This window comes from Lissotriton vulgaris, chromosome 5 (genome assembly GCF_964263255.1).
Source record: "Lissotriton vulgaris chromosome 5, aLisVul1.2, whole genome shotgun sequence".
NCBI lineage: Eukaryota > Metazoa > Chordata > Amphibia > Caudata > Salamandridae > Lissotriton > Lissotriton vulgaris.
The window spans coordinates 1,392,684,827-1,392,708,615 of record NC_141693.1 but is presented as its reverse complement, the minus strand read 5'-3'; the positions used below and the strand labels follow the sequence as shown (position 1 = coordinate 1,392,708,615).

The window sequence follows — 23,789 nt, the reverse complement described above, 5'->3', positions numbered from 1 at the left end:
TTTTGTTTTTATCTCAGTGGCTATCCTTCGGATTATTCTGGCAGCAGGTTGGAAGGATAGCGAGGCCCCGTCCTTCCAGATGTGGCTCTCTCGCCTTTTAGGGATCCATAATATCGAGTCTGCCCTCGATAGGGGAAGAGGTAGTAAAACCAGAGAAGTCGGTTTGAAACTCTGGGCCCGCTAAAAATCTGGAGAGACTCCCGCCTATAGCCCTGTTGTTATGTTTTTCCTGCAGTAAACATAGAAATGAATTATGATATTAGCTACAACTGTTACATCTCTAATGTTGCCTTCTCGCATATTGTTTTTCTTTTTTTTTTGTATTGCTTTGATACTTGCACAGTGGTCTTAAGCTTATTGTATACAGTATTTAATGGACTGTACCGGGTATCTAATGAAAAAAAAAAAGCTATTTTGTTTGGCTTATCTATGACTCCTCTGCCCCTGCATTTTTTTCTGGAGTGGTCAGGAAAGCATGCTATCAGGAAGAGGTAGACACGGTTAAGTGGAAATGCAACACTTTTATTCCAGACATGCACAGTGACTCCTCACTACTGCTGTTCTCCAAACCTTCTCTGGGCAGTGGCGGCTGGTCCGTGGGGGCGTTTGGGCGCCGCCCCCCCTGTTTTCTCGCCGTGCGAGAAGGCAAACAAAGGTAGTTATTATCACCAATGATAATAACTACCATTTGTTTCTGCCTTGCGTTCTCGCACGACAAGAAATCAATAGTTCCTGTGTGGGCGGGGTTACTCGAGGGCAGGGGGGAGCGGCTTGCCCACTGTTGGTAATACTGTCTGTTTGGGCATCCTGAGAGGCTACCCAAACAGACAGTATTAACACAGTAGGCAAGCCGCTCCCCCCTGCCCTCGAGTAACCCCTCCCACTCTCCCTGTCTCTCTGTATGCTGCTGTGCTGCAGCATACAGAGAGAAATGACGTCAGTAGGGCAGCCGGCCGAACCAATCACAGCACTGGCTGCTGTGGAGGGGAGGGAGGCTGCCTGCTGCCTTCTGATGACGAGCTCAGCCCAGAGGAATTCGAATGCAGCGGGAGTCGCAAGTCTCGAGTCTCAGTCTGGACTTGAGAGAAAAGCGGGAAGTTAAGGTAAGTTATTTATCCCACCTCCCCCCCATCTACTCCACCGCAACAACCCCATTTCCCCCCCTCCCCCCCCCCTGTAATGCAGGCCGTGACTGGACAGCGGAAAAGCGAGACCGACTTTCTTCTGGCAATATTGACAATCTAAAAGTGAAAAGCAAGCATATAAAAATGAAGGCTGCATTTAAGACAGACACACTTCTAAACCCATTTTAATATTAAACACGAAAAAACTCTTTCAAGAGAGGTCATGCCGAAGCAAGAAGTAAAATATGAATGTCAAAACTGAACGAACTGTGAACGTCAAAATAAACACATGGAATTGGTTGGAAGTCTTACTAACTGCATCTTAGTTTTCTGAGTTCATAATCCCCTGGAACGCAATCGGGTGCACGTGCAGCTAGAAAATGGGGAGTAATGGCATAAAATATGGTGAGGAAGCAACAGAGGGTAGTAAGGAGGAAGACTTTTTCAGTTGTCTGTTGTGAGCAAGGAGAATAATGTGCCTAGCTGGCCTGTTACGAGCAACAAAAAAAGTTTGGCGTCTGTGCTTGTGGTATCAATAAAAATCTCGATTTTACGAGACTAGTAGTGTAAAAATGCAATCCTTTGCTGGGCTAATTGGCGCATTACGGGAGGGAGGCGGTGCTGGCCCCTGCCGGGAGTTAGCAGCAGCGAGGCGGGTGGGGGAGTGGGAAAGGAGCCGAGAGTGAGAATCATCGCTCAGCAGGCGGCGACTGCATTGATAGGGTGACTAGATTTTGAGAAGGGAAATTCGGGACAGGCCAGACATAAAAACAGAACTAAAGCCTTTAGCCTTACTTTTATGTCTGGCCTGTCCAGATTTGTTGTAGCCTTGGCTTTCAATCGGCAAAACTTTGCTTAACTAGCTCTCGAAACTTAAATGTGAGAACTACAGGTTCCAGCATGCACCTTGCTACTGCCTTAATATAGCCAAGATTGTCTGAATAAACTGGTGGGGGTGGCTTTATATTCTGAAAGAAGGGGATTGGGTGCGTATTAAGAAGTACAGAAAAGTAGGCAAGGGTGACATTGTGTTTTCTGAACCCATAACAGTCACTAGGGTTCTGGCAGACTCTGACAAGTTGAGTGATGGGAGTCTAGCACGTGAGCCATTTAGCCAGGTGCAACGATGCCTAAAGGTAGAATTTCAAATGGCACCAAGAGACGGAAGGAGCTTGTGGTGGTTGGATGGAGCTGCAGCGCAGGAAGGAAGGTATGAGTTGCAGAGTGTGCAAAGCAACGGAAGCACGGTACAGGCAAGTGCTCAGGCCCAGATGGTTAATGAAAAGTGAAAAATAACTGAGGATAATGGGAAAGAAGAACCTCTTGTTGGCTCACTTGGTTCATAAGGAAGTTGGCTGTAGTATGGAAGGGCACATAGGGTGCATCTTTACTGAAGTATCTGCTGTTGGTGGGCAGGGGGAAAGCATGGTAGACACTACAATAGCAAAGGTCTAATTAGGGACGATTAGAACCTTCCACTCTTACTCCCAAGAACTTTAAAGATTTTGCGTGCAATTTGCTATTGTGGCTTTGTTTCATACATTCCTTTTTAGGTCTGTGTTTAATTGTGTGCATGTCTCAATACATTGTGTTTAATCTATGTGTGGTTTTACTTTCTTTTGTTTGTGTTCGGATAAGGGGAGGGAAGTGTATAGTATCAGTCTGCATTTTTTTTAACCCTTTTTACACTGTAATTACGTTCTAGTTCACTATTCCATTAATTGTATGTTTACATATTATATTGATAAGGTGCTGGGAAGCTGTGTACAAGGTGTCTGCTATCACGCAAGGCTGCTCATTAAAGAACTCCGACTCTGTTTCGTACTTTACACCCTGAACTGGGTGGGCGCTAACGTTGAAGATGGTGATAGTGTGTGCGTGAAAAAGCCCCTCTGATGAAATACTGCATTGTGAACATGTATAGTGCACACTTTGTCAGTGGTAGTGGATTGTGGTGGTAGCATAGTGCAGTACTGGCAGATACTAGTGTTGGAGCATGGTTACTATAATACTGCCAGGCCAGGGCATGTGGTGGTGAGGAAATGGTGGTAGAGTAGAAGCAGGTATGGTGGTAACATTAGGGCAGGTGGTGGCTGTACTGGTGCTACAGGACTGGTAATTTAAGTGCTACAGGCAACATTATATATAATCAGTGTCAAGGATAAACCAGACACTAACTCACTGATCACTTCCTCCACATGTTAATCTTAGAGGATCTACTACTGACATATTCTTAGCTTGAATTTTCTATAGCTGTAGTATGTGATGTCGAAGTCCGCATTCGCTGACCCAAGAACTGCTCGCCATCTTTGTAACCAATATGTGGTTTTACAGGAGGAAATTCTGTGGCATGGTGGACTAAATTCTGTGGCATGAAAAGGGCTCATTATGCAGTTTTGCGAGTTAAGGTAGTTTATGCAGCATTTTGAATGTCATTTTTACATGTTTGGATGTTGATGCAGACCAGTCCAAACACGCTGAACTTTTACGCCCCACCACTTTCAAATGTCACCAGCCGCCACTGTCTCTGGGTGAATGTTCACCCTTTAAACACAAATGCATACACTCACAGAAGTCCATCACTGGACATCACCATCATGAGGCACACAACCACATGACACAATGCTAGCATTGCAAAACCCTAACACATAATTTGTAGACGCAACCCATAGACATCATGAAATTGTAGATGGATAACTGGTTACAGTAGGGGGATTTCTCCCTGGGGTTCTAAGTGACATCATAGACAGAAAGCTTGCTCTCATTGACTCTTTGATGTCATTTGATACCCATGGGAGAAAAACAGCCACTATATATTTATACACATATGATAATGTAACATGTTCAAATTTCAGTATTGCCAAACAATTTGTAAATTATAAGCAACATTGGAAAGAAAAAATGCCAAACACTTTTTGCTTATTATATATGGAGCGCCATGAAACCGACTGGTGACCGTGCGCGGTAGAAATCTTTTTAACATAACAACATAACACAACATATATTTCTTATTACAGGTAAGGTCATTGCGGAGATTGATAACATGATTGGCCGGATCCGCATTCCATCTATTGAGGACAGGATCAAGATGCCATACACAGATGCAGTGATCCACGAGATCCAGCGATTCAGTGACATTGTTCCACTAGGAGTACCACACATAGTGATTCGAGACACCAACTTCAGAGGATTCACGCTGCCCAAAGTAATTGTTTAACAATTTACCAAATATTTAGATTAAATGCTACAAAGTATCAGTTGTTTTTGAGCTATTTGCCGCATGCCCTAGTTTAGAAGTGGTTTTGAGTGCAAGACTGAACAACTCATTTGGTGGGAACCCAGGATAGCTGAGAGTTCACTACTCTTAGAGCCTCTTTATATTCCGGGCACTTTTAGTTAGTGCAGCTTCCCCACTTGTTCTACTTAGAAGTCCACAATAGAGCGGGGACACACCATTAGTGTAACCATGTGCTTTACAAATTGAAAAAAATAAAACTAAACCACACTGAATCGAAATTCAAGTAGCGCAAAACAATAACCATCCAAAACAAAAAAAGGCTTTCACACAGCATCTAAAGCTTAAAATGATACTAGCACTTGCCCAGTTTACACAGTTATCAATGTACAACTTATAGGGCTGGTGGACGTTTGGTAGTACGTATTCACAGTAGGAAAGTATTCTGGCTGAAACAGGATAACACATCAGATGACAGGAAACGATTGCTGTAATATATCATGGCTAGAAAATGGCAGACATGCAGCCACACAGAAAAGGATGGTAACAGGCAGCTTGAGATAATTATATATGCATGGTCCTGAAATATTCTTTACTCACCATCAACTGTCTTATAACAGAATGCTTCATACATTAGTGGCTGCTTCCTGGACGTAAAGGTCTTGTGACCTATTCATTGTTCAAGATGCCCAGAACTCAAGCATCAGTTTGCTGGACCTTGCTTATCATCCTTCTGATCAAGTCACTGCTTCACTCCACACAATAGGCAGCACTGATTCCTCTTCCCCTGAGGCAGACTGCAGCAGTGGACTATCCATAGAATACTAGGGAAATTCCTGGCTTTGTGGAGTGCAACAACTATTAGGGTCTTACCTCTGGCAAATGTCGAACTGGCCTGATGCAAAGATGCTCCCTCAGAACTATGAAAAAACACAATTAATGGTTGGATGAAGTTATTAATAATTCTCATTTGGGAAACTGGGAGTGGGGACTGATGGAAATCCAGAGTATGAAATCGATGTATGTGTCGAGCATGGTCAGGGTTAGGTGATGAGCCAGGTCTTCAGCTTTCTGAATTCAAGAACTGAGTAGGAGGCTCTGATGCACAGGGGCAGATCGTTCAAGGTTTTAGGAGTGAGGTAGAAGAAGGCATGACCACCGGATCTGGTTCTTTGTATGCAGGGGGTGTGTGCAAGTAGGAGTTGGGCTGAGTGGGGGAGTCTGGTAGGTATGTGGAATTGTATGCGGCTGTAGAGGTATGCGGTGCCAATGCTGTATAAGGTTTTCTATGTGTGTGAGGAGTTGAAGAGTGTACAGTTGTAGTTAGGGAGTCCATGGAACTCTGTTTGTTGCCTAATTGTGAGGAATTTGATGCCTTCTTCTATGAAAAGACAACAAAGATCAAACTAGAACTACAGGCAGCTTTGGAGAATCTACCTGCCACCTATCCTCCCTCTGGGTTGGGGTGCCCCCACCCATTCTGGTTCTCCCCCCAAAAAAACAATGCTTCTTGAAGCATATTACAAACCTTGGACAAAAGCACCATTCCGAACACTCTGATGACTCTGAAACCATCCAACTACTCAAGTGATACCTTGCCATCGAACTTCTTGATGAGATCAGATCATCCATACTCCCTATTTGGACGAATATAGTTAATGCCTCTCTGCTTTTAAGGTACCATTCAGGATTGCCTAAAATTGCGGCAGGTCACCCCATCATTAAAAAAACGATGGCAGACCATACTAACCTTCATAATTTTTGCCCAATTTCCAACTTTCCTACTCTGGCAAATCTCCTAGAGAAATTTGTACATGCCGAGCTATGTAGCCACATTGAACAATTCCACTTGCTGGACCAATTCCAATCCGGCTTCCGTCCCTGGTCTGTAGCTCCATTCAACCTTATTTAGTATGGTGTCTAGGGGGTTACGATAGATACATCTTGACTAGGTTTAGGTTTGATTGTTTTCATCGTCTGGTTTCATTTCCAACAGTTAACGACTGATCCAGACATCTTTGTCTTTGTCTGTGCGATAGTTTTATCAAATCAAACGACTATGCACATGACTCTTTTCTGTAAATTTTATGTAAATGAACAAGCCAGATAGAATATTCCATTCTTAAGGAAGGGTACATGGCGCAATGCCGTCCGGCCTTTTTATTTCTTCAATTACTGAGTTATGTGTATTGTGTTGGAATCATGTCTGTTTTTTTAAAAAGCATACTGATACTACATTTATAGCTTACTGCTTAGTTTAATGCACTTTTAAATGTATATATTCAATTAATTGCTATTTTGTATTATCTGCTTTTATTATTTTATTAATTCTTAAAATCGAAAAAAGCATTTTCTGATTCGGATTTAGTCAGGGTCATAGCACAGAATCTGCTCTTACCCGCATTGTTGATGATGATCCACGAATGCTGGACCTAAATGAATGGTGCCTTTTTATCTTCCTAGACCTATTGTCAGCTTTTGATACAGTCAAACATTATGCCCTTATCGATGTACTGGAGCATGTGATGGGGCACTCAGGTACTGTGCTAAACTGGTTCTCCTCATTCCTACACAATAGAACAAAAAGACTCAAAGTGAATCAGTCTTTGTCTAACCCCTCTTTGTTCACTCTGGGGGTGCAACAGGGGTCCACGATTTAACCGACCATCTTCAACCTGTTGATGGAGCCTGTTGGAACCTGGGATGTCAGGTCACCTAGGGTAGCCTGGCCTAGGGTAAGTCACATTCACTAGAGGCACATGTGCTAAGGTTGCAAACTTCCCAGCAGTAAAACACACAAAAAGGACACTACACCAATGTTGGAAAAATATGAGCTTGTTTATAAAAATAATATTTGCTCTCTTTTCTTTAGAAATACAGTTTAGTATTTTACAGTTTGTCTGGAAAATTAATGATATTACTTTCAAAGTTGGCAAGTCAAATCATTACCCAGCATCAACAGTTCATTTCAGTAACTCTATCAATTTCAGTAGAGATCACATTAAGCCTTCTATGTTCTATAGTTTCATATCAGTACAATTCAACGTAGGGGGAAGCAGGACAGATGGACGTTTAAGTAATCTTCTACAGCTTCCTCCACTTACACCCCTCCGTCCCACACACTTCCTAATAAGGAGGTACAGTCATTAAGCAAAAGACAGGAGTGAGGAAATTCAATAAGCACATTTACTTTAGTGAAACCTTAGCATGGACATAAAAAGTAGGTTTCTCCAGGCAGTTGATCCAGGAATTACACCCTGTAGAACTGTTATGATCAATCTCCTTTGCCGCCCCTAATACCAGGCCTTCTCCTGACCCAGTTTCAGGACGAGGAGCTCTTACAATTCTTATAGACCTATAAGCCTTTGTTGTAAATCTGTGAGGGTTCTGGAATCAACTTCCTGTACATGGGTTTCTGTGCCGCAAGAAGAGGTTCCCTGCACTCTGGCTTCCCACACCCCCACTCTCCTTACTTTCAATGTGGGCCCTTTGTCTCGCCGACTAGAATTACTGGAGGAAGGGGGGGGGGGGTAATGGACCAACAGAGGAGCTCCTCGAGGGCGGCTCGCTTCCTACGCCGATCCTCTCAGACCAGCCACGCTCCCTCAGCACAACGTTAGAAGTGGGGCTCCTTAGGCGGCGAGGGACGTGGGCGCTTCCCGCCTGATCCTTTGAAGAGAGGCTCCTCCGCCTCCCGTCGGGTTCCACCAAAGGAGTCCTCCAGCCCTTCACTGGGCCTGTGCGTCACCTGGACGCTTCCCTGTTTTCACAGGCCGCCTGCACGCCGAGGCGGCTCGCCTCAGAGACACGCTCCTCACTCTGCCCCGCCTCCCGCAGGCCTGCCCGTCACTCGGGCTGCTTCCACACCTCCGGATGCGAGGCAGCGCAGGCGTGAGGGACTAGTGTTCCCGCCTGGCGCCGCCTTACGTGCTGCTCGCCCGCCCTGTCTCTGCTCCCAAGCCTGCGGTCCCTCTCCTCACCCGGCTGCACTGTCGACACTGCCCAGAGCGGAACGCTCACTTCCTCAGGGCCACCAATGCTCCGCGGTCACTCGCCTCTCCCCTGCAGCTTCGGGGAGATGCAGGACACCACACCTTGCTCCGATCCGCTTCCACCACAACGCTGGTAGGTGAAGCTCTGCAAAAGGGAAGTAGGGAGAAGATTCCCCGCAGGAGCGTGGTCGACAGGGGACAGTGGGGCCAGGGGCTCAAGGGGGGTTTTTCGCCACAGACAGGCCGATCTCACAGCAGAAGAAGGCGGTTGGGAGGGATTGGTCAGGGGCCAGAGGGGGAACGTCTCCCTGTAGTAGTTGTCTATCACAAGGACAAACTAACTGCTTCCAGTGCGTCCTCCTCCTCACACCACTGCCTCTCTCCTCCACTCTCTGGACTACACAAAATGGCTCCCTAACCCATGACCTTTTATAGCCAGACCACACAGGGTCCAGTGTGGTCCAGAAAGTTCTGGAAGGCCTAAGGTTAACCTATGGGGAAGTCTAGGATGTGGCAGTTGGAAACAGTTAGTGGCCACCATTTTGTGAACTTCAGTATATTCCTGTCAGAAAAGGCCTCTAGGCCTGAGGTGAAAAACTATGAGGGGGGGAAAGAACACCTATCCCCTTGACCAACACCTAGAAAAAGCTAGTGGACACAAAAATTAATAAAGGTATGCGGGGCAAAAAGGGGACAAAATAAATAATAAATTGGAGGGACTACGCAAAAAGCCAGACAGGTCTAACAGAGCCTCTAACAGAAATCCTGAAATTGTCCAACATACATTATCACATGTATGCCGATGACACTCATCTGTACATGAAAGTCTCCTCCCAAGAGGACATCAGTCTCCAGACATTGAAGAATGAATGCATCAACTAGCAGCTCTCAACTGCACTCCAAACATCATTGATTCTGCAAGCACTCTGGGAATATTGATAGATAAGCATCTGAACATGCAGAAGCACATTAGTGGTCTCACCAAAGGAGCGAACTTCCAACAGAGCATCCTGAATATGAAACCCTATGAAAATAAAACCGTTCCTATCCCACAACGAATTCAAGTTTGCGGTGCAAGCCCTAGTGATCTCTGAACTGGATTATGGCAGTGATCTCTAAACTGGATTATGGCAGTGCAACCCTCAGTGGCCTTTCTAGATCGAAGGCGGCACCACTTAGGGCCTCTCCCAACTCCGCTGCAATGCTCATTGTAGGCTCAAAATTTTATCATTACATCACGCCTGAGTTTAAATCACAAAAATGGCCACGTATGAAGCAAGGATACATCTAGAAATTGCATGCATGACCCACACATCTTTACATTTCAACACCCCAATAGATCTTGTGTAAAAACGTGGGCTCTCTGGGGGCTCTAGATCCTCTAGGGGCTCCAGCACTTTACTGCTCAATCCCCCGAAATTCCATAAAAAGAAAACCCACAATCGACCATTCTCTGGTATTTCACCAAGAATTATGAACTCTTTCCCCATAAAATAAGACTGAATAATTCCACGGCTTCCTTCTAATGGGAATTTATAAAAATGCTGCTGTAGAAATTTCTGGGCTAGATCCCAATCACCCTTGGACTCATTAGTTTACACTTGTCTTTATCAAACTGTTATGATTGTTCTGATCAGTTATGCCTGTTTCTTGTCTGGTTGTGCTATGGTTTCCACTTCCTGTATCTTTCTAACTGCCAATCTGTAAAGTACCCTGATAGCCCATGCAGTCTTGTTTGCCCCATGTAAACCTTTTAAAATAAATAAAGTAAGTGGAGCTCTTTTTCAGATGCAGGTTAATGTAAGTGTGAGGTGGGAGGTTCAGGGTGATCTGACCCCTACGTTTTGTATTGTTTGGATGTTTCTGGTCAGTAAAGGGTTGATTCCACCATAGAATGTATTACCATAGTCCATAGTCCAGCTTGCTGGTGATGAGTACTTCGGTGACGATTCTTCATGTGGTGGTGTGGGGTAATCTGAAGATCTTCTTAAGCATCTTAAGAGTGTGGAAGCAGTAGGCGGAGACTACATTCACTTGGCCTGTCATGGTGAGTTGGTTGTTGATTACTAATCTGAGACTCTTGGTGTAGGTTGCCGGTAGGTGCAGGTGGAGACCTCGAGCGAGCTGACTTTGCCAAAAATTACTACTACCCTCTTGTCAATGTTGGGTTTAAGTCAGGTGCTTTTCATCCTTCTGGTGACTATGGCCATGCAGATATTGGTCTGAGTGTTTTGAGTCTTGTCAGAGAGGGAGAATGGGAGTGCAGTGGGGCCATGTAGGCGTTGAGCAGAGGGGGGCTGGGTGAGAATTCTTGTGGGATTCCACAGATGAGGTTGATGGTGTCGCAGTGGAAGGAGGTCAGGCTAACCAACTGAGTGCAGCTTGTATGTAAAAAGCAAATCTAGTGAAGTGCAGACCTTGGTTGCCAGCCTGATGAAGTAATTGTATAAGAACAAAGAACACATTCAAGAGGGTCTATGAACTATGAGAGACAGAGACCTGCTGTCAGGAAAGTGGTCTCCTAGTGTCAAGACTCCATTAGGTAGTATGAGCTATATTTATTGCGGTTAGTCAATCAGACTGATTATTGAGCCTACTTTGTGAAAATAACTCAATTCAATACGGAAAAAGAAAAACAGGGGAGGGTGAAACAACGTTCATAGCACCAAAGTGATGTTTGTCCATACAGCATGTCTATCTCACATCAGACATCTAGGAAATCCACATGTGCAATGGTCAGTAAGCAATTTGATCAAGGATATCTTACAGGAGGTCTAGGAGCACTCCTATAGACCATCAAGGATAGTTTCTGTCCATTTGAACATTGGTACAAAGCTCCATGTACCTTTGGTAGGACGTTTGAGAGCCCTAGACCTGCAATCCAACCAGGAAAAAGTTTCTTTGTCACATTAGCTTCAAGCAAGGGCAGTTCTTTGTACGGCTGATGGCACCCAACCAAGATGATGGTGTTCCAGCATTTTACCTAGGCCGAATCACTAAATATTATAACTTACTCTACATCCTAATACCTCAAAAAAAACATAGAGGCGTTGATTCTCCAATGGACTTAGCTCATCCCATTAAGGGGGAGGAATCAAGGCCTCGACTTTTAGCTACCCAAAGAGGACCAATAATTGGTAATCAACTCTAAAAGTTAGAAATTAGATTCAAATATACCACCCTCAGGACTATGCTGTAGATATATAGGATAGCAACAGGAAGTCAAAACCTGCTGAATAAGTTTAACTGGGCCAAGATCATTCATACCAACGTTCTGCGGTTGCTATGCAGAACAATATTAACAAGATCTGATGTTCTGAGTATAATTTCTGGAAGAAAGCCACAAAGGATATAAACTCCACCCTCTGTGAACTGAACACTGGTCACTGTTGTATTTTCATAGAAACTGACTTTCTGTATGGTCCTTACAGCTCCTTACACACACTCAGAAGAAGGCCGTATAACTAACCCATGGTCTAGTGGTAAATATGTTTACCAATGGTATCTTGGAGAAACATTTTAATGATGTCTAGGTTATGGTGGCCACAATTATCCCCTTTTGCACCTGACTGAGCATTCAGTACAAAGAGTGGGAAACACTTAAAATCCTTACATTCACCAGTGCCATCAGGAAGATGGGCCGTTCCCAGGTCTCCCACTTATGGTAAATCTGGGAATGCATCAAAACCCATGAGTGTCGCATGGGAAAACCCACACACCACGAGTGGAATGCTTCCCGGGGCAGCGTAATGCAACACTATGATTTGCGATGCATTGCGTTTCTCTGGATTTATCATGCCACTCACAGTCGCCTTGCATGGCATTTGAGGGTTGCACCTCGTTCCGTGTTGCAAAATCAACACAACCCTTTAATAAAAAATGGCCTTCGATACATTGGTTCAATCACAGTGTGCAGGGACCCCGGTGTCCAAACAGCCTTCAACCAAGGCCTCTCATGCATGACCCAAGTTACTCACTTACCGGCCTCTGGTAACTTCAAAATAAAGATTGCAAGTCTCACAATGTTGCACAGGAGCAAAGGGACATGTCTCTCTTGTCTTGAATGACTATGAGAGTGAGTACCACGAAAGTGCATTTGATACTGAGTACCAGTGATTGCCCCAGCTGTTTAAACATGTCACCTTGCTACTGTAGTCTTGCTATTTCCTTGCTCTCACTGTTCATGCCATTTTCATATGTTCAGTTTCTTCTAATTCTTTGGTCGTCTTGTTTCCAGACTATTTCTATGTGTGTATTGACTATATGGGACCCTCTTTGTGATTACTTTGCTGGTCTTGACTCTCAGTGTTAATCTTTTATGAAATTACACTCGTGCATTTGTAGGAGAGTAGGGTCTGCTATCCTATGGTCACCCCAAATTTTTGCTTTTTGCTTCACTGGTTTATGACTTAATGTGGCTGTGGGCCTGCTAATCAGACCCACAGCCTGCTGTTCTCTCTCTAAATTACTGTCAATGCACTCTAGGTGCATTACGAATTGGAACTGGTTCACCTTATTGGCCCCTGTAACAGAGTACCCTAGGTACCCAGGGCATAGGTGTTTCCAAGGCCTACCAGGGGCTGCAGCATGTATTGTGCCACCCCTGGCCTGGCCTCCATATTTGACACAACTGGCTGATCACTCAGCTGGGGTAAGTTGGTGTAATCACCTCTTGCTTAGATATAGTATTCCTATATCTAACCTTAACTGGACACATGTTAAACTATAAGCCATTCCTATGGAAGGCCCCTGCAATCCTCGGGGCAGAGTGCGTGGTTACATGTGAGATGGTGCTCTAGCATGAGCTGAGCCTGTCTGCAGCTGTTGGGAACAACTCCCTTAGCTGTTCCGGGATATTGCCATACCATATACTCTTAAGTGCATTATAATCCTCACGGTTATATGCTAACTTTGGTTTGGCTTTATCACAACATGTCGAGTAAGGTGTCATACGATTTGGAATACTATCCCCTCGACAGTTCTGTCGACGGGGATAGCATTCCACCCTTCTAGAGGGACACGACATGTACAGAGCCTTAACCCCGGTTAAAGTTACCCAGAGCCTCAGCATCACAAAATGGATGCTGCCACCACACACACAAGTCTGACCTCCTGCTGCTGAGAGTCCTTCCAGCGAGGGAGGCTTGGACAAAGGGTTTCCTGCCTTGGGAGGTGCGAGCACCACCCCAGACAGGATTTTGTGTATTGGGTAGGACAGCGCTGAATAGAATCAGACATGTCCGGGGCACACAAGGTGTCCCCGTGCATAAGCCAGACCAAACCGGTCCTGGGACTTTCCAGACCCAGGCTTGGCGATGAGCTGGACAAAGGAAAGGGGGTGTAACCGCCCCCCTTCCTGGTACCACCCAGAGGAGGGACCTAGCAGGTGATCCACCCCTCAGATTGGGAATAAGAGTGGGAGCAGTGCCATAGCACCTCAGATCATCCTGAATCAACTTGAAACTAAGAAGACGACTGGACTTCGACATTCTGCTACCCAGAAGACTGAAAAGCATCTCCCTTGTGGCCTAGGAGTAGCCACCCTGTGAACACAGATACCATCCAGCAACTCAACGTCTGCTTTGCCGCCGCCTCCCGCCGGAGCCTGAGCCCAGAGCCTGACAAGACTCAGACTCCCAGACTTCTCACAACCCGATCCACAGTCCCTACAAAGAAGGGACCCATGGAGGCACCGAGAGACGTGGGACCGGACCTCTTGAAAGACCCCCGAGAAGCTGACTGCGCAGCATCCGAGGCACCCTCGACGTTGTGCTTTGGGGACTGAGAAGCCCCATCACCGAGCAGCCCTTGCACCGAAGATCAGCCCCCCAGCATCTCCACGATCTGCGTGGGGCCCTTTTTGCATCGTGCCACTCGACGCGCCATCCCGGCCACTTGCCACGTGGTTAGCGGCCATCTTGGCGACAAAACCTACAAACTACACTGCGGGTCTGGTTGCTCCAGATTTGCCCTCGCTCCTGTAAAAGGGAGCACCCGCTCTGACCTTGCTGGTCCGAGTGATAAGCCTTTTTCGATTCCTGCATGGCTTGCATTAGCCAAGGCCTGTTTGCTCCAATCAAGTTGCCGACACCGCCAACAGCAAAAAGCCTCCGTGGGACAGCTCGTGATTGAATCCAAGACGTCCTCGACCTCTTCGTGTCCACGTGGCTGCAGAGAGAAGCTACACCTCATCGCCTCTTTGCACCCAACATCGCCTGGTTCCAATCTGGTTCCACGGTAGTCGCTGGCTAGTGACTTTGAACATTGTCCCCTCTGATTTCGGGTCTTCACCACTTCAGATCCACCCTTGGATCCACCGGAACTCTTCACATCGAGCCGCCTGCAGCATCTTCAGCTCCAAGCACCATCGACCTGCGTGACGAAACCCGACACTACTTCGACCCTATGCACCCGCGTCCTGTGGGTGAGGTAACTCAGCAACGCCAATGTTCCCACACTGGTACACACCTCTAGTGTCTGTGTCTTAAGTTTCACTCCTCTAGGTCACTCGGAAGGTTCCTAAATAACTAACTTTGCAACTTTTACGCACCATAGACTTAACATTGGTGAGTGCGTGCACTTTAAACACTGCACCCGATTCCCACGGGCCTTTCCCGACTTAGTCACTGCTAGTCCCAATCAGCTCCAGCGATTCCCAAGGCCCTAGGCCTGTTTCCTTTTCGATTGGTATCTCTTATACCACTTTATTAGTATATGGTTTAGGTGGCCCCTAGGGCTCATCCACATTGTGCAACTTTTGTGTATTTTAAACTGTGTTTTGTTTTAACGCTTGTGCTTCTGTGCTCATAAAGAGTATAGGGGATATTTGTAGTTAATAAATATATATATTTTCAATATATATCCATGTGTGGTGTCCTTTCATTTGGTATTCAAGGGGATTGTGTAAGGTAATACAGCTGGCTTCACATGCCTTTAAGAGTTTAGCCTAAGACTGCTTTGTCCACGTTACCACTAGGATAACTGGTCTATAAGGTTGACTTACAACCAATCATCATAAGGGTTGCTTGGCATGGTACAAGGTGATCACTAGAACTAGTGAGCATCATATACCAGGCCAACTTCTCACAGCATTCCTATCTGATTCCCTTCTAATTGCCCCTGCTATGTTCCTACACTTAGTGAAGTTACCCTCATGTTTGTCACATTTCTTTGAGAGTATGCTTCTATGTGGAACTTCCCTACTTAGTAGACGTTTTTATTATTATTATTTAATCAAATTTGTAGGGCGCACAGCTACCTGGAGGTTTCCTGGCGCCAAGGACAACGCAACAGAAAAACAAGATTTACTGGTTAAATAGCCAGGTCTTAAGGATTTTGCGGAAACTTTTGTGATAGGTTTCATGCCAAAGTAAAAATGGAAGTTAGTTCCACAACACGGGGGCCAGGTGTGTGTCTCTAAATTAAAGTTAAGAAATGCAGATACATTTTGCCTCTTACTTTGAATGGGGACTTCTCCAAAATAGGGAGAATGGTTGTAACATCTGACAAGGAGTAGAGACCTGTTACAGGAAGGATTGAAGATCACTGCAAAAAATGTGATGATTACCAAGGGAGTAGCCTTAAATACTACCCAGTTTGACCCATATCTGAAATACCAATGTGCAAGTAAGTGATACGAGTGAGCAAAGTACTAATTTGTAAAGGGCTGACCATCATTCTTTTCTTTCTTCCATTTCTGAATTTCCTTTTTTGTCTTCTTCATCTATATGTCTCACCTTCCCATTATCCATGCAACCAACATTCATACTTCCTTTCTTTCCTGCATCATCTCTCCATCCTTTCTTCCCTCTGTCAAACTCAATCACCATCCTTCTCCATGTCGGTCTTTCTCTTTATCATCCACCCATCTTTTTTTCCATCTTTCTCCATCTGTCTATATCTATATTCATCTCTCATCCAGTCATCATTCTCTCTATCCATCCTCTCATCTCTGCATCCACCCACACGCTCATCCATTCTCATTACCATCCATCCCTCAAATGTCCCTCTCTTCATACATCACTTCTAATCTCCATACCTTCCTCCATCCTTCTTTCCATCTAATAATCATCCATCTAAGTGCTTCTTTTTGGAGACCTGTATCTTCAATTGCAGTCAAAGGTATTATGAACATTAATATAAACACTTTACATAACAGAACTACCCAGTGCCACTCACCCACCCTCTAGCTGCTGGAACCGTCAATTCATGGCCCCCTGATGGCTACTTAAACCAAATCAGCAGTACAAATGTCATCCTGCTCCACTACCAACATTTACACATAACGAGGACCATATAAGAGCCTTTTTGAACACGCTGTAACTTACATAGTACAGATGCGTTTTAACGACTGTTGTAAACGTTGATAAATTATTTGAGAAAGAAATACTGCTTTGTCATTTTTTGTAGGGTACAGAAGTGTATCCCATAATATCATCTGTGCTTCGGGATCCCACACAGTTCACAGATCCAGATACCTTTAATCCTGGACGCTTCTTGGATGAACGTGGCAACTTCAAGAAGGCAGATGCTTTCATGCCTTTTTCTGCAGGTAGATATCACAGCACTGGTAATGTGAAGTATATTTAAAACACAAATAACACTACCTAATTTAATTGAGATAGTTGTGTAATTGCATAGGCATTTTGACAGTGCTATGGAAATATTTCTTCGTGAAATGCAACTTAGCTGGCAAAAGTTGAAGTACAGAATTAGGATTGTACCTGTTATCCCTTGGCATGATGACTACTCAGATCAATTCCTATTGCAACAACTGCGCTCATTCAGTGCTCAACTCACTTTTTGCCAAAAAGTTATGTTAGAAAGTGTGATATTAATTTGGTTATGGAACTTTTATGAATTGTGCTATTAATTTGGTTATGGAACTTTTATGAATTTAAGAAACACAATCTGCTTAGGGATAAACACAGGGCCCGATTCATAAAAGTGATCTGAGACAAAATCCTAACTGTGACTTTCGGTATTCACAAAATGCATTTAGGAGTAGTAAAGTTAGGATTCCTAACTTTACTACTCCTAAACTGAGACAAAATCCTAACTTTACGACTTTCGGTATTCAGGAGTAGTAAAGTTAGGAATCCTAACCCCTGAATGAAGCCATGGTTTCGTACTGCCTCCAGTGGCATAAATGTTGGACTGAGCTCCTCTTTCCATCAGGTATATCATAACGTAGTGGGGCTGCCATAAATAATATCTTTGACAGTGAACTATCTAATTTCATCCAACACACTTTCATTCTCACATCTTATTCTGGGCAACCTGATTGCCAGCCCCAACAAATATGTACAAGGTTTCATTGATAATAAAAACATTGAGCAAATGCCCCATAAATTTAGTGTTAATTCTAATTATTTTGATACCCACTGTATGCATGGTTTCCCATTTTTCTTATGTCAGTGCTGGCGGAGTAGGTTTCTCCCCTGAGATGAGTTTTGAGTTCAATGTATTGTGAGAACTCTGAAACTGGACGTGCGCACTTTCATTGCATCCATCACAAGCCTATTTAAGTAATTTACAAGTGTCTTGCATACAAATACATACATATCTTGCACACTATTTTTCATGTGTTTGTGTCAACAGTGAACACATAACACACATATAAGCATAACTATCCTGGCCAAAGGGCTGACACTGCCGCCTCCTTCTGTAGGTTTTCCTTCACGAAAAACAAAGAACATCAGTACTTGTCAGAAAAGGTCAGAGGAGGAAAAGCAAGTGTGTTTAAAATTAAAATATGTATACTCTTGGTGCTGTCTCAATGCTGGCTCTTTCCTGAGGGACACCCCAAAGTTGTATTGTTCTGTAGTCTATAGTTCTGTCATCATAGTCCTCTTTGACTTTGAGCAGTATCAATATTCTCAGCACCTACAACACCATATACACATCATCCAAATTATGGTCTTTGTTTTTATATTCAGAGGTGCCACTTGCCTGTGAGCCTTCAAAATGGAAGCTCTTAAGAACCATATCATACCCTATTCAAATTTCACTGCCTAACAAAGTACAACTCTGCATACATCTGGTTGATACCACACAAACTGTTTGCAGCAACAATGATATCACATCCTGAAGAAGTACTGTGTACTTGACACATAGTGAGACCATAATGGTCCGTCACTTTTACTACCAAATTAGGATTACCATTGGTGGTGGTAGGCACCATCATATCACTACACTGACTACCACGTATTTCTTATCAGTACTACGTCCTATGAAATACAAAACAAAACAATGAAATATGTACACTTTTCTATAATATTTGTTCCTTCAAATTGACAATTTAAATTGGGACAATGAGAAGCAGGAACAGGAAGTCATTAGGACTGTGAGAATCTGAGATAAAAAGTTGATACTGAAAACCCACACTCACTGAGTATACAATCCACACACTCAGAATAACATACAGAAATAAAGTGTTTTTTTATATACCTTTAACCTTTTTGGCCACTCTAAAGAGATGATATTGGCCCAGATGGTCTCATGTTCTCAGGCATATGTTTTCCCACTCACATCCAGCATTTCCAGCATCCAAGGAACTTACTTGTTTATGCCTGCCATTCGTTTGCTCCCCATTGCTTTCATGTCATTAATTTATTCCGAGATATATAAGTATTTATCGTACAATATATGGCTAGTCTATTGGATATTCATTTAGTGTTCCTTTTAGTATGACAGATCAATATTAGTTTGGTTTGAATTATATGTTTTAGGTTTTAAATCTGTTTGCAATAGAACAAATACGTTATAGAGTGTTGACGGTAGCATTGCTCATTCATTTGGCATTATTTTGCTTCATACATTAAAAGAGTTGACATTTCAAGATTGTATTTAAAGTGAATTTGCAATTTTACGGGGAAGGGAATCTTCCATCTTTTAAAGAGAAAGAAAGTCTGAAAAGCTGGTCTGAAGACCCAAGGCAATGGCCTAACTAACATATTTGTTATGTTTGCATGATATATGCAAGCCATTTAAGAAACATTGATCAGGTTTAGCTTAGTGCTACAAAGCATAGGGAGGGATTTACAACATATATGGAATCAAATACAATTGGACAATCACTTGATCATCTTTAAGTAACCGAAAATCCTGCTCCCAGTGTTTTGTGCAATGTACTTCAGCAATTATCATTATACCATCTCTTGCCCAGGTTTTCCTGGTTGCCTATCAAGCATAGGGTCCTATTTAAAGCCCTCTACATCTTCCTTCAGGCCTACTACAAAATTATCCCCATATACTTTAAGAATTTCCTTCATCCCAACACCTAAGCTGTCACCTCTTTTCCTCTCATCTCTATCTATTGCCAATACCCAAGAGCATCGTCGCCCTGCCTGCTGCGAGTGCAGCGGGTATACACAGAATAATAAAATGGTAATTACCATTTTATTATTCTGTGTGCCTCCGGCTGCGCTATTGCAAGTGTAATGCTGGGGGCGGTGCAGACACATTCCTTCCTATTGCAGGATGACTGCTTCAACTGCTCAGTGTGCATGACATGCTGGCCAGCTGGTTACCTCCAGCCCATCTGTCATGCGCACTGCCAAGCCTGAAATTCCAGTGCTGTGAAACAGCCAAGAGATTGAAGGCAAAAATAATGCTGGGCTAGCCTACTCCAACCAATCCTAGAGCTGCTAACAGCATGCGAGCAGCCCCAGGATTGGTTGGAATTGCATGCAGGAAGTAAACCACCTTTCTTTACTGCTCATCGTCTTCCGGAGAGGAGAAAGGCAACATATCGGGGAGTTTTACTGCCCGTCACGCCTCACCAATATTTAAAGTTGCTAGCACCCCTCCCCCGGTTGTTCTCCTCTCAAGCAGCAAAAACTGGAACTTAACCGGGTCTCTGTTAGAGCTCTATCTGGTCATCTGCACCCTCATGAATCCTATAAATGTGCCTGTTTGCTCTCATGTTCTAATATACACGTCTGCAGGACAGACTTTTATATTAACATATTGTGCTGTCATACTTGAGCATGCTTACGTACAATGCAGTTATCTCAATGTGTGCTAATGAATTGCTATTAAAATGTATAGTTAATGTTTTCTACAATGGACTACAGCTTTAATTTTCGTCTGGCTTTTCTCACTACAGGGAAACGAATTTGTATTGGAGAAGGGTTGGCCAGGAATGAACTGTTCATATACATCACCTCGGTCCTTCAGAACTTCCAACTTAAGTTTTCTTGTGATCCAAATGAAATTGACATCAAGCCAAGACTGAGTGGTTTAGTAGGCATACCAGTAAATTATAAGGTTCTAGCAATTCTGCGCTAGGGAAGGTGGCTGTGTCTGAACCTCAAGAAGGAACCCCATAGGAAAGGCATCTGTGACTCTTTACACATTCCTAAACCATAACCTACAACTGTATTATTTCTTTTTTTTATATGGTACTCTTTATTTAGTTCCTCATTTGTTCTTGAACAATAACTACTTGCATATCAGAGGTGCAATTAACATTCATCATAGCAGCTTTGATTCAAAATCTCATGCTGTGAGGAAATTCTGTTGAAGAAAATAATGTTTATCATTTTTAATATTTTTTCACTAACATAAATGTATTTTGTCAATTTTTTCTAAGATGATGTATACAGAGGAAAATAATACACACACTCCAAATAATTGACAAATATATATATTTGTGATGTAAATTCATGATTGGTGATTGGAACCGAGAATTGTCTAAAACGAAGCTAAACCTAAGTAGCTCTCAGTACAGAAACGGCTGGAAACCTCTTATTTAGAGTAAGCGGTAAATGGAGTCATTGATTTGTTTACATGACATAGAGAGAACAGTAACATTAGATAAAGAAACACAAGAGTTTGCAACTGCTGAAGAGGCGAAGATGGAACGCGAAGAACTAATGACTACGTTGTTATAGACATGAACCAAAAAACCTTAATTACTGAGGAAATATATTCAAAGTGGATTAGTGATGAAGATAAAACCATCACAACCTGCACATGAATGCAAAGACAACTGAGATAAATGAAATAGAAGGTGAGAGAAGACGCTATAGTATCTGAAGTAGAAAAAAAACACAAATCCTCTGATTTTGAAGGTGCGAGTTTAAGAATTCTTTAAGCCACCTACTATGTTATAACGAAAAGACAAGCTGAAAATCAAGTATGGAGGCAACAGCAAAGGAATGAAAATAAAACGAAATTTGAGAGTCAATGACTTCAATTTTAGCTTTGGGTCCAAATGATAGAAAAAAGGAAACAGAAATATAAAGCAAACTTTGCAAAATATATATGGAGCAGATGAACAGAATCTTTTGGAATGAGAACAAAGTGCACAATGGGAACTATTTAAGGATGAAGATGTACCTTTCTAACGCATAGAAAAGTGGCGTCTGATATATACCAGCGAAACCAATATACCTCCATGCCACAACTCCTAAAACAGAAAGTGTAGAAAGAAAGGAGTGTGTCAAAAGGTCAAATTGCGCATCTAAATTAAACGCAATCAAATTTCGTGGAGATCATTAATAAATTAGGAAACAAAAAGTAGATCCATTATGCTTCCCACATGGAATAGTATTCAATTAATAGAACTCAGAAGAAACGAACCAACATTTCCAAAAAAAGCATTATTTTGTGCACACAGCAGCACTAACAGGTATGTAGGTAGTATTTTTATAGTGCAGACATATCTAAAAGGCAGCAGAACATTGCACTGGATCAAGGGCAAACGTATAGTTAATGAGTTATATGTATCTAGCGGTGTTGTACGCTTCCTACTTTCTCAGTAAGGCTCTACGTTTGGGCAACATAAGCGTAAAAACAATGTGGGACTAAGTCTGTGCATACCATTAGAATACATTGAACTAATTCCTGGCAACCTCACAATGCGCCATCTGAGCCCCTGAACAAACAGGTCACCGAATGGTGTCTGTAACCTCTGAACATGACTTCTAATTCCCCCAAGGAAATTGAGGAAACAGATTCTACCCTTTTCTTACTAACTCAGGCATGCACAAAGGGAGACACAAGAAGTATGCAAATTGGCATTTCAAACATTTATTGAAGCAATTGCACTCCTGTATAAAATATTTGTGCTGCACTGATTAACAGAATGGTGCAAAACAATAATACCAGCATTTCAAGAATGGTGAACAGAATTAATATTTCAACCATTGTGCCTTTGTATTAGATTATATGCATATATATAATTTCACTCCTACATAGTGCTGCATATCCTATAATGCCAGAATACCCTAGAGTGGTCTAACTCCCTATTTACCTGTGAGTGTGTCATCAAGCATCCAGCCTTGGTGTAGAACAGGACGCTGTCCTCTTCAGGAAAGTGTTGTAATTCAGCTGATCAGGCATGGGGTGACCTTCGACAATACATTGGGATGCTCCTCTGCTTAAACAGAGGCACAGTGTCTTACATGTAATAAACTGCGCTTAGGTCCTGGTCCTATTTTCATGGTTGTTTCTATCCATCCAGAGCTGTTGCGGAATGCACAACAACAAACTACATTTCGCTAAGTGTACTAAGTCCTTATGCAGAATATTCTAAGGTCTGATAATGTGTGAAGAAGTGTACATTGCTGAGTACTTTATCTTATGAGGCTGCACAAGCAAATGTGTGTTAAAAGTTATTGTGTAAAAACTTTAAACGTGAGCTAGCAAAATGAAATTGTGTGTACCCCATGGCCTATGTAACCATACAACAGCCACATCTTTTCTGGTAGGTGACTAAAAAGATTCATATTAAACTTATACCTTCGCCTAAAAGTGTGACTTGCACATGAAACCTAAAAGGTTTTAAAAGTATTATGCACTTTAAAAATAAAAGCACAAAGCAAGCTAAACTGAAAATAAAAGTACATTGTAAACAATTGTTCCATTAATATCTTCATATATTGAAAAAAGCAATTTTTCTCATAAACATTAGCTGAATTGAAAAAAATTGTCTTCTCATTTCATAACTTTATTTCGATTTCACAAAGAAATCATAAAAGTATACATCAATATCAATATAAAACACCAGCTACAATAAAACCACGGTACATATTTACATAATTCTAATTTTCATAAACATTTGCTGGATTTTCATAAACCTTCACTATGGGTTTCTAATAGCAAACGCTGATCTAAAAAGGGTAGGAGAATTGATAGTATTGATAGTGCCCTTACCTAGGGGATATTTGTGTAAGGCTGTTAATCTTGGTGGGGGGATAGGTGGGGTACTCGGATAAAAATCATACAGATCCCAAACGGAGATGGAGCCATCATTTTCATGGGGCAGGGAGGACCGTAAGTAGGGGACTGTGTGGCTGTCCCTGAATTTGACTAGAACTAGGTCCCCGGGAATTAATTTAGGTGATGACCCTAACCCGCCCACCCTTCTAACGCTCAGGATACCACCGTCTTTGTTGGGTGGGAGGGGTCTATTTTTTGATAACCAAAACA

General features: G+C 43.0%; 1 protein-coding gene across 1 annotated transcript in view; it reads left to right on the top strand.

Moving 5' to 3' along the window:
- LOC147712642 (cytochrome P450 2G1-like) overlaps positions 1 to 23,311 on the top strand; it is a 227,150-nt gene extending 203,839 nt beyond the window's left edge. Inside the window, exons 7-9 of the mRNA XM_086923337.1 lie at positions 4,142 to 4,329; positions 16,761 to 16,902; positions 20,461 to 23,311. Coding sequence (XP_086779463.1) covers positions 4,142 to 4,329; positions 16,761 to 16,902; positions 20,461 to 20,642 — 512 coding nt within the window. The 3' untranslated portion in view covers positions 20,643 to 23,311. The remainder of the gene's footprint in view (positions 1 to 4,141; positions 4,330 to 16,760; positions 16,903 to 20,460) is intronic.
- Positions 23,312 to 23,789: the final 478 nt, after the last annotated feature.